The sequence below is a fragment of the Vanellus vanellus genome (genome assembly GCF_965231255.1).
Source record: "Vanellus vanellus genome assembly, chromosome: Z".
In the NCBI taxonomy this organism is placed as follows: domain Eukaryota; kingdom Metazoa; phylum Chordata; class Aves; order Charadriiformes; family Charadriidae; genus Vanellus; species Vanellus vanellus.
Window position 1 is genome coordinate 69,570,632 of NC_138908.1, and position 14,413 is coordinate 69,585,044.

The following is a 14,413-nucleotide window of genomic DNA, read 5'->3' on the forward strand; positions in this document are numbered from 1 at the left end:
CTCTTTCCTAAGTCCAGCATGGAAGCTCTAATTGTTTGCAACTGTTCTTTCATTAATCAGAGAGTCCTTGAAATCATGGTAGTTATAATGAGTCTCAGAACTGTATCAACACCACTGGCCTTGATTTACCTGGTAAATAATTTGTTTCATATGCATTCATACTAATTCATTATCTTCCTGTTTCTCTTGCAGTGATGGTTTTAGAAAAGTATCAGTCCCACAAAATATAAGCTTAACTGGAAAGTGAGTTTATAACTCTGGTATCACTGATTTGATTAGTATATTTTTGGATGACAACACCTAAGTAATGAAATATTGAATCTGTTCAGTTAGTTTGAACTTGTCAAAGTAGCATAGATGTCTAGTTCTGTTTACTGATACTTAAAATACATTTGAAGGTACTAATTGTATATTCAAATACAAGGATCTGCTCCAGAAATATCACCAGGAAAAGAGCTTTTACCGGTTACACACCAAGATCTGCTTCCTCCTGTTCCTGTGGCACCACCACCTGTTGAACCAGGATCAGATGAATGGATTTATGTAGATGAACCACTTCCCAAGGTACATCCACTCATTCTTAAAAGTCAGATATAAAAGCAGATATTTTTCTCAGTATTTTATGCATATTCTACCTAAACCTTTTGTCTCATTGCATGTTATTTTCTTCAATAATTTTCAATGAAAGATACACTAGTACTGTATTATAAATATCTAAAAATGCAACTAAAAATTACTACTAAAATATATAAAATAAGGGAACACACTTTAAAATTTTGACCATTGTTTTTTTTCTAAATTCTTCACAATGATGATGAAGAATAGCACATGGATGCCAAAATAATAATACTTTTTAATATCATGAAATACTAGCATAGATTTAACGAGGTTGGTTTCCTGTTTCTGACAAGGGCCAGTTGTGGATCATGTAGAAAGAATGTAAGAATGGGGAACGTGTGCACTGGTCTTTCTCCTAGAATACTTTTTTCTAACATATTTTCCCCTAGTGACACCTTCCTAGTTTCCAATGATCTGAAACTTAGGGGTTTCCTGAGATGACTTTATATCTGCATCTTTATGTCCAGTAGCTCTCAACAGAATTTTCTTCCGTGATTATGTCTAGTTGCTTTTTTTTGAAGCAATTTAATTTTTGGTGTCCATATAGCCTGTATAATTTTTGGTGTCCATATAGCCTGTATAATTGTACTAATTCTGAAAAAATATTTCTGTGTCTTTGCTTTAAACCTGTTGTTTGCTTGGGTCATTTGATGACCTTAGTTCTTGTATTGTGAGATACAATGAATAATAGTTCTATAATCACCCTCTGAAGGTATTTAAGATGTGAGAGGCATCTATTACATTTTCATTTTGCTCGATGTTGCTTTGCTTCTCCAATCCAGTCATAATCTGTTTAACTCTCCTCATGTGGAGCACTTCTTATGCCCAGTCATGATTCTTGCCCTTCTGTCTGTCTGTTCTAGTTCTACTGTAAATTTTTTGAGATGGGAAGCTGGGACAGAATCCAGTATTTGAGATTTAGATTTGAAGGCTGCATAATGATGCTTTGTATTTTGTTCTGTGATTTCTTTCCTAATATTTAGCAGTTTTGTCTTCGTGGCTGCAATTAGCTCACATATGCTGGGTTTCCTCTGGTCGTAGGATTTATTTTGCGTTTCGTGACATTCATAGAATCATAGAATGGTTTAGGTTGGAAAGGACCTTGAAGATCATCGAGTTCCAACCTCCCTGCCATAGACAGGGACACCTCTCCTAGACCATGTTGCCCAAGGCCACGTCCAGCCTGGCCTCGAACACCTCCAGGGATGGGGCCTCAACAACCTCTCTGGGCAACCTGTTCCAGTGCCTCACCACCCTCAAAGTGAAAAACTTCTTCCTAATGTTTAATCTGAACCTGCCCTCTTCCAGTTCAAAGCCATTCCCCCTCGTCCTATCGCTACATGCCCTAGTAAAAAGTCCTTCCCCAGCTCTCCTGTAGGCCCCCTTTAGGTACTGGAAGGCCGCAATAAGATCTCCCTGGAGCCTCCTCTTCTCCAGGCTCAACAGCCCCAACTCTTTCAGCCTCTCCTCATAGGAGATGTGCTCCAGCCCTCGGATGATCGTCGTGGCTCTCCTCTGGACACACTCCAGCAGGTCCATGTCTTTCTTATGGTGGGGACTCCAGAGCTGGATGCAATACTGCAGGTGGGGTCTCACGCGAGTAGAGTAGAGGGGCCGAATCACCTCCTTTGACCTGCTGGCCACACTTCTTTTGATGCAGCCCAGGATACGGTTTGCCTTCTGGGCTGCGATTGCACATTTCTGGCTCATGTTGAGCTTCTCATCAATCAGCACACCCGGGTCCTTCTCCTCAGGGCTGCTCTCCAGCCATTCCCCGCCGAGCCTGTATTTGTGCTTGGGCTTCCCCAACCCAGACGTAAGACCTTGTCACTTGGCCTTGTTGAACTGCATGAGGTTGGCTTGGGCCCACCTCTGCAGCCTGTCCAGGTCACTCTGGATGGCATCCCTCCCCTCCAGCGTGTCTACCTCACCAAACAGCTTGGTATCATCGGCAAACTTGCTGACGGTGCACTCAACCCCACTGTCCATGTTGCCGACAAAGACATTGAACATTACAGGTCCCAGTACTGACCCCTGAGAAACGCCACTCGTCACTGCTCTCCACTTGGACATCGAGCCGTTGATTGCAACTCTTTTAGTGTGACCGTCCAGCCAGTTCTTTATCCACCGAGTGGTCCATTTGTCGAATCCACGTCTCTTCAATTTAGAGACCAGGATATCGTGTAGGACAGTGTCAAACGCTTTGCACAAGTCCAAGTAGATGACATCAGTTGGTCTTCCCTTGTCCACTGCCGCTGTAACCCCTTCGTAGAAGGCCACCAAATTTGTGAGGCATGACTTGCCCTTGGTGAAGCCATGCTGGCTGTCACCAATCACCTCCTTGTTTTCTATGTGCCTCAGCAGAGTTTCCAGGACGATCTGCTCCATGATCTTGCCAGGCACAGAGGTGAGACTGACTGGCCTGTAGTTCCCTGGGTCTTCCTTGTTTCCCTTTTTGAAAATAGGGGTTATGTTTCCCCTTTCCAGTCGGCGGGAAATCTTGCCAGACCGCCACGACTTGTCAAATATGATGGCTAGTGGCTTAGCAACCTCATCTGCTAGCTCCCTCAGGACCCACGGATGTATCTCATCAGGTCCCATGGCCTTGTGCACCTTCAGATTCCTCAGGTGATCTCGCACTTGATCTTCTCCTACAGCGGGTGGTTCTCCATTTTCCCAATCCTCCTCTTTGCATTCTGCATCACAGGCAGTGCGGCTGTGGTCCTTGCCAGTGAAGGCTGAGGCAAAAAATTCATTGAGTACCTCAGCTCTGTCTCTGTCCCGGGTAACCAGTCCTTGCGTATACTTCCGGAGAGGGCTCACAGTTTCCCTAGTCTTTCTTTTCTCGCTGACATACTTAAAGAAGGATTTTTTATTTGTCTCAATGTCCCTGGCCAGATTTAGTTCTATCTGGGCTTTAGCTTGTCTAACCCAATCCCTGGCTGCTCGAATGATTCCTCTGTACACCTCCCAGGCTACTTGCCCCTGTTTCCACTGCCTATAGGCCTCCTTTTTCCTTTTGGTCATGTCCAGGAGCTCCTTGTTCACCCATGCAGGCCTCCTGGCTTTTCTGCCGGCCTTCTTCTTTGCAGGGATGCATCACTCCTGAGCTTGGAGGAGGTGGTCCTTGAATATTAACCAACTTTCTTGGACCCCTCTTACCTCCAGCGCTTCATCCCATGGCACCATACCAAGCAGATTCTTCAAGAGGCCAAAGTCAGCTCTCCCAAAGTCCAGGGTGGTCAGCCTGCTGCACACCTTCCTCGCTGCCTCGAGGATCTCTAACTCAACCATTTCAGGGTCACTACAGCCCAGGCTACCCTTGAGTCTGACACTGCCTGCCAGCCCCTCCTGGTTGGTAAGAACAAGATCCAGCATAGCTCCTCTAACCAGAATAGCTCCTGACTATTCAGTCAGTCAAAGGTCACTTTTGCAATAGTAGACAGGCAGTTTAGATTTTTACTAGCTTGAATCAGTTGTGTGTCACCAAATTTTGATACTTAAGTACTCACTTAGTTCCATCACAGCTTATGAGTATTTCCCAAACCGCAGATATTGGAGTATTCTTCTGGACTTTTCCATTCATTGTGAGTACTGCCACTTTTTTCCAAAGAAATGGACAGGATAATCTACATGTTGGTACAGTGTCTATAGTCAGTGGTAAATAGTTGTAAATCAAAAGAAATACATAGTGAAAAAAATCAGCAATATGATTCATGAAATCATCTTTCTTATATTTGGTGATGCTACAGCTAAATGTGTTACCAAGAAATATACCAATTAATTTTGATGTTTTTTTAAAAATTCACAGGAGATAGCTGGTTTTTTAGTGCCTCACTGGGAAATGGTAGAAAATGCATATATGAATACCATCAAAACTATACTTAGATGTCTAAGGGATGAACAGTACTCTGTGATTTACTACTTAGCAGATGTTAAGTAAGTAAAAGTAGTAGCATGTTGCATTAATATTAGTATTTCGTATTTTCCCTGTGACATTCTATATGTCTTTTAACACCAAAATTATTATTACCATAACTTACAGAAAAAAATTCCAGGATTATTTGAAGCGTCCAGATCTTAAGCAGGAGTTTGTATCTCAGTGGCAATCAGATTTTAATTCTATTGCTGATGACCTGAGAGAAGATGAGGAAACAAAAGCAGAACTACACCAAAGAGTTACTGTAAGTAAATGGCAAAATTTATAATATACTCTAAAGTATTATTTCATTGTATACAAACTTGTCCTGGATATAACATGGATAATATTATTATTTACATTTTTTTCCTTTTTACCACTCGTCTTAAACTATGTCACTTCCTCTTGTACGTGAACACACTCTTCTCTGTTTTTTTACTGTATCTTTCTTATGTCTTCCTTCTTTTTTGAGGTTATACCATGGTATCCTGGCGCATTGTAAAAGAAATATTCCTCTCCTTTCTTTTTCTTTACATTTAATGGTTTTTAGAAATTTACTTGCAAGTATGGACTTTTCTATCACATTCTAACAAATCTTGGCAGGTATTTAGTTTTTTCATAAATTATATATAGTAATATATGTTTTCTAAAACTGATTCATACAAAGTACAGAGCATTTGTTTGACATGTTTTGACTCAGGTAGATCTTTGCTAGATCATACATGTCCTGAGAGTTCTTCTTCACAAAAATCCTTAAGAATACGTGTCCTTACAAGTTCAGAGCCAGATTTAACATAGGTAGGAAGTAGACCTATCTTTGAATTTATCAGATTCCAATCTCAGAATTGACATGATTTTTAGTTGAAATCATATCAGTAAATGCTCCCAGAAAAGGGGAAAAAAAATGCTGGCGACATTGTTAGTTGAATGGAACATTGGTAGTAGAATCATAGATCAATTCACTGAGATGGAAAAGGCATTGGAACTCCTTTTCTATAGCATTATTTCAGTAGAATGAAGTAGAGGACTAAAAAATCATGATCCATATTCCTAATTTCTACTAAATGGAATTATAAAAATACTGGGATCCCTCTGTCCTGAACTTTAGAAAGCTAAAATTTAAAATATTTGGCCTTTCACTAGTAACCAAAATCTATGTTTGACATTGTCCATTTCAAATTAGGTTAAGAGGAGGTGATAGTCCCATATGATGCAGTGAGAGTCAGATACTGTGATAAGACTAAGCACAGTAAGACAGTTTGGAATAAATATATGATTTCCAGAATTTCTGTTTCTGAATGACCCATTCCAGTCCTTGTGGATCCCAAACCTGTGGGTGAATGTGAAGATGAAGGGTTTTTAAGCCCTGCCCGTTGTACCTCCCTGAATGTGAGAATTCTGTCATCCATCCTTCCTTGATGCTAGAAAATGAGAGAGAGGAAATGAAAAGGGTGGTAATCTGTGGAATGTTTTTCCTCAAACATTTTCAGCTTTCCCAGACTGCTCAACTCTGTCATCTCAGTTAGACCCTTTCTGAAACACTATCCACACTGGAAGCTGCCAGCTGTGAAACCCAAAAAAAACAAATTTCGCTGATATCAATTGGAAAATGTAAAAATCCACCCCATTTTGTGATGTGTGAAAAATTCCTCAAAGGCCTAAGGCCCAAAGGGCAGCCAAGGCTTTGGCATCCTAAAGATCCAAACTCAGAATCACTGTGGCCAAAATGCACTTCAGCAGCCCATCTCTGTTACTCTGTCTTTCAGTAATTTCTCCAACTTCCCTCTCACTCCGTTGCTATTATTGAACATGGTCAGTCACTTGGTCCCACTACTGTTGTTCCAGATAAGAGACAACTTAGCACATGCATCCATTTTTTCTTTTTTTCACCCACCTAAGTACAAGGAAAGAGAGAGAAATTGCTTGACTTTGAAAAGAGGACGAGTGGTAGGAGAGGAAGAGACACATAAAACATTCTTTTAACTTCTCACAGAGGAAGATATCTCACTGTCTCCCTCTCCGATTATCTCCGCTGCTTAGAGTAAATCAAAACTGTGACTTGAATAATATGAAGACAAAGAAGAAAATGCTCCTCCTTATGTGTCTCAGGAAGGTACTGGAAAGAGCTGTACATGAGTTTGTACAAAACATCATTTTTTTTTGTTGGTATAGTATTGGATTTTTGTGGCAAGATTTTGGTAGCAGAGAGTCTGCAGAGGTGGCTTCTGCAAGAAGACATTAGAGGCTGCCCCCATGTCGAACAGAGCCAATGCCAGCTGGCTCCAAGACGGACCTGCTGCTGGCCAAAGCTGAGCCAGTCAGCGACTGTGGTGGTGCCTCTGTGATAGCATACTTAAGAAAGGGTGAAAAACATTGTATGGCAACTGTGAGGAGTGAGAAAATGTTAGAGAAACAGCTATGCAGTCACCCAGGTCAGTAAAGAAGGAGGAGGAGTAGGTGTTCCAGGCACCAGAGCAGAGATTCCCCTGCAACCTGTGGAGAAGACCATGGTGATGCAGGTTATTCCGCTACAGACCATGGAGGACCACAGTGAAGCAGATATCCACCCTGCAGCCCATGGAGGACTCCATGCTGGAGCTGGTGGATGTGCCCTGAAGGGAGCGGCAGCCTGTGGACAGCCCACAACAGAGAAGGCTCCTGGCAGGAACTGTGGCCCATAGAGTGGAGCCCACACAGGAGCAGGTGTTCTGACAGGACCTGGTGGCCCATGCTGGAGAACTATCATCCTGAAGGATGGCACCCCGTGAAACAGACCTACACTGGAGCAGTTTTTGAAGAACTGCAGCCCATGGAAAAGATACATGTTGGAGAAGTTCATGAAGGACTGTATCCCATGAGAGGGAGCCCACTCTGGAGCAGGGGAAGAATGTAAGGAGAAAGGAGAGGCAGAGACAACACATGATGAACTCACTGCAACACCCTATTCCTCATCCTCCCTGCGCCACTTGGGGAGCAGGAGGTAGAAGATTCAGGAGTAAAGTTGAGCCTGGGAAGAAGAAGGGGTGGGGGAAAGGTGTTTTTAGTTTTGTCCTATTTCTCACTATTCTGCTCAGTTATTAACTGACAACAATTAAATTACTTTCCCCAAGTTGATTCACTTTTGCACATGACAGTAATGGGTGAGTGATCCCCCCATCATATCTTGACCCACAAGCATTTCCACAATATTTTCTCCTCCTGTCCTGTGAGGAGGGGGAGTGATAGAACAGTTTGGTGGACGCCTGGCAGCCATCCAAGGTCAACTCACCACTGCAAAACAGATAAGTTGTATGCTTGTATCTTTTTGATTCAGTAGCATATCCTTATGTATATATTGTACAATGTGGACAACCACGAATGTCTGGTAGCCTTCACCTTTTCTACGTTCTATCTATGCCATCATTGATGTGTTAGGTAGTCCAAAGACTTTTCATCTTTCCTGTGGCTTTTGTCCAACAGAGGACAAGTGGATTTGTCTGAAGTTTTTGGATGGAGGGAGAGAAACAGGATCTGACATATTAGGCTGAGACCAAGACCTGGTGAATATGGAATCACTTACCACCTGAAGCCTAAGCTCCTCATTGCAGGGCTAGTAGTCTGGAACACCTTTTCTCTTTATCCCAAAACAGGTCAGGTGGGGTAAAACTGCTTGGAGCCCAAGAGAACTCATTTTAGCCTACCCTAGTACCGCATTTAATGGCACTCTTCCCATTGGTGGTGAATGGAGTTAAATCCAGTTGGTGTCTGGTCACAAGTGGTGCCCCTCAGGGCTTGGTGCTGGGGCCAGTTCTGTTTAATATCTTTATCAATGATCTGGATGAGGGGATCGAACACACCCTCAGGAAGTTTGCAGATGACACTAAACTAGGCGGGCATGTTGATCTGCTTGAGGGTAGGAAGGCTCTACAGAGGGATCTGGACAGACTGGACCAATGGGTTGAGGCCAATAGTTTGAGGTTCAACAAGGCCAAGTGCCAGGTCCTGCCCTTGGGTCACAACAACCCCATGCAGCGCTACAGGAGTGTGGTGGAGTGGTTCAAAAGCTGCCCAGCAGAAAAGGACCTGGAGGTGTTGGTGGACAGCCGGCTGAATATGAGCCAGCAGTGTGCCCAGGTGGCCAAGAAGGCAAACAGCATCCTGGCCTGTAACAGGAATGGTGTGGTGACCAGGACTAGGGAAGTGATCATCCCCTTGTACTCAGCACTGGTGAGACCCCACCTCAAGTACTGTGTTCAGTTTTGGGCCCTTCACTACAAGAAGGACATTGAGGTGTTGGAGTGTGTCCAGAGAAGGGCTACAAAGCTGGTGAGGAGTCTGGAGGACAAGTCTTACGAGGAACAACTGAGGGAGCTAGGGTTGTTTAGCCTGGAAAAGAGGAGGCTGAGGGGAGACCTTATCACCCTCTACAAGTACCTGAAAGGAGGTTGTAGAGAGGTGGGGGCTGACCTCTTCTTCCTGGTTACAAGTGATAGGATGAGAAGAAATGAGTTCAAGTTATGTCAGGGGAGGTTTAGATTGGATATTAGGAAACATTTTTTCAGTGAAAGTGTTGTTATACATTGGAATAGGCTGTCCAGGGAGGTGGTGGATTCACCATCCCTGGAGGTGTTTAAAAAAGGGGTAGATGTGGTACTTGGGGACATGGTTTAGGAGTGGTTTTTGTCAGGGTAGGTTAATGGTTGGACTTGATGATCTTAAAGGTCCCTTCCAAACTCAGTGATTCTACAATTCTATGTTTGCCTCTTATTACATAGAGGTCTGTCACACTGCTTCCATGCAGAGATGGCAATGGGGAACAGAGGGTTTACATGCATATTGTATGTTTAGTAGGTCTTCAGTGCTGTCAGTGAGCCACGTAGTGCTGCTATTAGATATAGTCAGTAGCTGAAAAGCCCTTAGTTACAAAGAATGTTAAAGAAAAATGGCGTGGAGCTATCTAAATTGGAAGAATACCTGAACTCCAACATAATTTTCTCAGAATTTTTCATATTGCACATCCCTTTAGAGTATTCTTATAAGTGTGTTAGTTAGCAACCCATTCAAGTGGATAGTTGTTGGGGCAGTGGAAGCTTAACTATTCATATTCTCAGCTCTTTGTCTAGCTTAGATAGGTCTTCTCTGCCTAAGGAAAGCAAGGCAGCCTCCACATTGATCTCATACCTCTGTATTCTTCTCTCTGGCACCGTTGTAAAGCTATTTTCTGTCAGCTCTCTGGAAGCACATGACTTGTTGACCAGGCTTTGACATTTATAACAATAACGAAAAAGGCTCAAATGGGAGGCATAGGCAAAAAATTATTTTTTTTAATAATAAATATTAAAAAGGTATTTAAGTTTTCTTTCCTAGTTATTTGTCACATTTGATTTTGTGTTTTAGGACCTAAGAGATCTTCTCTGGGATATCTGTGATAACAGAAGGGAAGAAGCAGAGCAGGAACGTACCGATATCATGAATGATGGCTGGTTACCAGATCGTAGGGGAATTGCAATGAACCATTTCTTTTCACTTATGCAGGTATGGATCTACTACAGAGTCTGCAATGGAAGGGGACAGTGAATTAGATTTGGAGGACAGTGAGCGTCAGAGGAATTTCATATGGTTGGCTCAAAATAAATGAGGAATTGAGAATTAGATAAGCAAGTGTTCATGCCTTTTCTGAAGTTATCTAGAAAGTTAAGAGACAAAAAAGTGGATGACATTCCATACATTTAACTGTTTAACTGAAAAATACCAGTTATTGTCCAACCCCCCAAATTTTCAATCTGTAGTGTATAATGCTACTTTTTGCAATTTTATCAGTCCAGAGAATCATCCGAGTTTTGTAACAGAAATGTTAGAGCTGTTTATCCTTCTGTGATCATATTGACAGCTATACAAATTATATAACTCACTGCTGTTGTAGACCCACTTGCTGTTACAGTTGTTCTCTATTTCCTGTATCACAAAATTATTTCAGTTTTGACTTGACCAATGTGACTTGAAATTTTACCTACAGACTGAAAAAAAAATTTGCAATGAATGTTTTTGTGAATGTAATATCATTTGTTGCACTTAAGAAAATCCATTCAAATATGACCTAGGTTTCACACATATAACCTTAAAGTTTTTGAGACACCATCTTCAATTACTTGGCTCTCCACTCCTTTTAAGCCCTCCATTAAGCCTTTCACCTACTTCAGCTTAAACATTAGTTTTTTCAGTTCCTGAAGTAAAGTAAGATTTCCCTGTGACTGCTGTTCTAGGTGCATAGATTTGGTTTAGAGCTGGACTGGACTAGAATAGACCAGTCTAGACTGGACTAGATATTCTTTTCTGTAAACCTAGTGACTATTCTCTGAAATTTGTGGCAACTTTAAAGAAGACAATGAAAACAATGCTTTAAACATGTGCCATGTTATGCTAACTTGGCTGAAAAGTCGGACCTAAGCAGCTTAGGGTGGGCTCCCTTCCCTTTACTTCTCTGTGTTTTATATGTTGAATAAACAAGGGACCCACTCTCTTATCTCATATGAGTGTTATGGTAATTTAAGTAAAGTTTGCAAAGTATTCAGTTGCCATAGTAGGGAAATTATTAATTCTGTTTTCCAAGAGTCTAAATAATGCCCTAAATAATGACTTAAGGCCACCACCTAAAGAAAGAGGTCTAAATATCAAATAACTGCTGACTAACTGAATCGCATTAATCCTGTAATTAAGATATATATAAGACTGAGAATTTAAAAAATATATCTTGTGTTATATGCATAAGGGAGCCAAATTAAAGTAATATTGCCAAACTTATTGCCAAATTTAAATCTTTTCTCTTTCTCCTTTCATATTCATGTATAACTTTGCAATCCAAATTCTATTCTAGCAGAATTTCATGGACATGTATGATGGCAGTCCAGAGGAGAATCACTATGAGTCTAATTTGATCTGTCCTGTGTGGATATGCAGGATAGCCTTTAAAATTGCCAATACATATATTAACCATGTGTAAGCTTTTGTTTTTCTAAAGAAAAATACAAAGGAAACCATTTTTACTTTCTTTACTTACTATATACTCCCAAAATAAATGAATTATTAACGCTAAAACCACAGAACTAAAAATATAATAACTATATCTTTATGTCATGGCTTCGTTTGAGAAGCAGCCAAAAATAGGCTTCTTTGCTCCTGAGCTCTTTGTGGGTTTTTCTGTGGGAAGCTACATATATTCCCCAGGTGGCTTTGTTACTGTATAAACACATAGATTTATATAAATGCCGTTTATCAGATTTCTTTCCACCTTTCTGTGCGTGTACTGTTATACTAAAAGATATTTACTCCCTAACTTATGGATAAGTGCTGGTTTATACCACAAAGGTTTTCTCTTTTGTTTTGTGAATGTGGTTTTGTGCATTTTCCCATGAATATTTAGTACTGTTTTGTCAGTTAGAAAGTAACACCATACTCTATCAATAAATCAAAGTATGACAGGTGTGAAATGTTTTTTGAATCTTACTTAATTTCTTCCAAGATGATTCACACAAAAAGATCTCCAAGACACTTAGGTGCCTAAAGTCTGTTGATTTCTTTGGTCCAGAAAATCTGTATGGCTTTTACAAATTTCTCTATCGCTTCAACCTGTTTATTTTATGCTATTAAAGATTTTATTTCTTTTGGACAAAAAGATCCCTATAATTTGTTGGTACCAGTATACTTGCTACTGTAGAAATACACATATATGAAAATATATTGTAATTAAATTTCATGCATCAAAAATTATTTATTGTAAATAATTTTTCCTATTCTAACAAAGATTTTTATTAATCCTTAGAAATACCAGTGTGAAGACATTATAAATGCAAGTAGAAGTATGCATTGAATACACTATACATTTTCAAAGAAATACAGTTATGTTTGTCGCTCTCCCTCAAACTCTTAGGATTTAAAATTGCTTCTGCTATAATGTATTTAAAAATGTAACAGAAATTTGTTGTGAATTGCAATCTTTCTGTCCTTTCTTCTTAAGGTTGAAGTGGATCGTTTCCAAGATACAAAGAAACTTCTCCGTGACTATTATAGGGCAATGGAAGGAAAAATACCAACAGATGATGGTCAAAATTTTACTAGAATCCCATTGTTAGATGTTATTGATGTGGAGCAGAAAGAAGATCAAAACAAATCAAGAAGGTAGAAATGCGTTATTATACAAACATCAACAAATACAATGCACTGATATCTTTGTGCGTGTATGTGGAAATAGATATATGTGAATATTTCAAAGGATGGGGAAATGAGAATTTTTAACTAGGGAATATAGTCAAATGATTAATCTTGAATCATCTTATAGGTTTAATTTATCCCTGATTTTTTAATTGATTTACCTATATCATTTTCACTAATGCGTCTCTGAATTATAAAACATTGTAAAAGCTGCCTTAGAAAGAAATCTTTCATAGTAATGTTTCTTACTTTCTTCTCTGTTGCTGACAGTTTCCAGCACAATCCTTACGTTAGTAAGTTAAATATTATTATGGAACATTAACAGGTTTAAAATTAACACCAACAAATATAATTAAATGGGTTATGTAATGACAAATATAAATCAAAGCAGCTTACAAAGATGCACAGAACTGAATGCCGTATTAAAAGGTAAGGGATACCATCAAATAGTTTCACAGTATCAAAAATGCTGTCAATAATGACACCTGTTTTTTTTAAATACTTACAATTCATTTAGAAACTATCTGAGTAATGCGGCTACGCTTCTAGCCCATGTGGAATATATCAGCAGAACATGTAGTAATTTCACATAGTTTTATCCATCTATTATTATTTCTTAGCTTCTGTAGTTAAACTAGACAATTTTCTTGGCATCCACACATTTTACCAGTTTTGGTCATAAGGGTTCATCCCTTTTCTTTTGCTATGGCAAATTTTGAAAATAGCATTCTCATTCTCTTATCATATTCTCCAATATATTCATAAATTAACACTTTTTGTAAAGGGGGGGGGTGTGAGTTATGCCTTATATTTTATTTTTAAGGATTCCTCTAGTTTCTTGGAAACTGCCTTCACCAGAAATAAATATTACCAAGTCAAAAAGCAAAGGAACTCTGCAGAAGAATTTTGAAAACATAGTGACCACTTTTAGGAAAGATGAAAATCTTATTACTGATACATGGCAAACAGCAGTAACAGCAGTATCAAATATGGTAAGGAATATTTTATTTACTTAAATATTTATTGATCGGATAGTCGAAGCCTTCCATTCCGTAGGCAGCCTAAACACACAGCCTTCACACTGCGTATCTCAATTTCATGCCTCTTGCTTCACCACTGATATTTCCATTTAATATGTTTGTGTTTCTATGAGCAAAATATTGGAATCTGTATATTATCAGCACCTCTGTATTTATATCTGACCCCTTCATTCCATTACTCAGAGAAATGCTTTGAATGTTGACTCTATATCTCTGCTTCCATGATGAACTTTCCCCTTATCCCTCAATAGAAGCGTGAGAAAAAGGACAACTTTTATCCTGTGATGCAATGTTTGCTCAAACCTTTCACAACTTCGAAAGCTATAGTTAGATTCTTTGTTCTATATAGCTAAAAGTAAATTAGGTTGGCTTTTCAAATGGTTGGTTTCTAGGTTTGCTTTTTCTTTTCTCCTTGATAATTTTAAAATACATAAATTTCAGTCCCCTTACAAAGTAACTGTAGTCATGCTTTGCATATTGTTGATTCTTACATTTTTCACTTTTTCCTAGATGTCAGGTAATGGATTACAAGAGTTAAACCCACTATCTCTCCGTCTTGCATTTTTGCAGTAGAATTTTATTTTTGATAAATAACAAAATGTAATAGATTTAATTAGTTAAAGTATCTTCTTTGTTTTATTTATGTGTT

General features: G+C 39.6%; 1 protein-coding gene across 1 annotated transcript in view; it reads left to right on the forward strand.

Annotated features, from left to right (window-relative positions):
• The window catches only part of SPEF2 (sperm flagellar 2), a gene marked incomplete at both ends in the record, with an annotated part of 96,025 nt that overhangs the window by 39,669 nt on the left and 41,943 nt on the right, over positions 1-14,413 (forward strand). The window contains 6 exons of the mRNA XM_082498005.1: positions 425-564; positions 4,430-4,557; positions 4,664-4,802; positions 9,914-10,051; positions 12,531-12,691; positions 13,548-13,716. Coding sequence (XP_082354131.1) covers positions 425-564; positions 4,430-4,557; positions 4,664-4,802; positions 9,914-10,051; positions 12,531-12,691; positions 13,548-13,716 — 875 coding nt within the window. The remainder of the gene's footprint in view (positions 1-424; positions 565-4,429; positions 4,558-4,663; positions 4,803-9,913; positions 10,052-12,530; positions 12,692-13,547; positions 13,717-14,413) is intronic.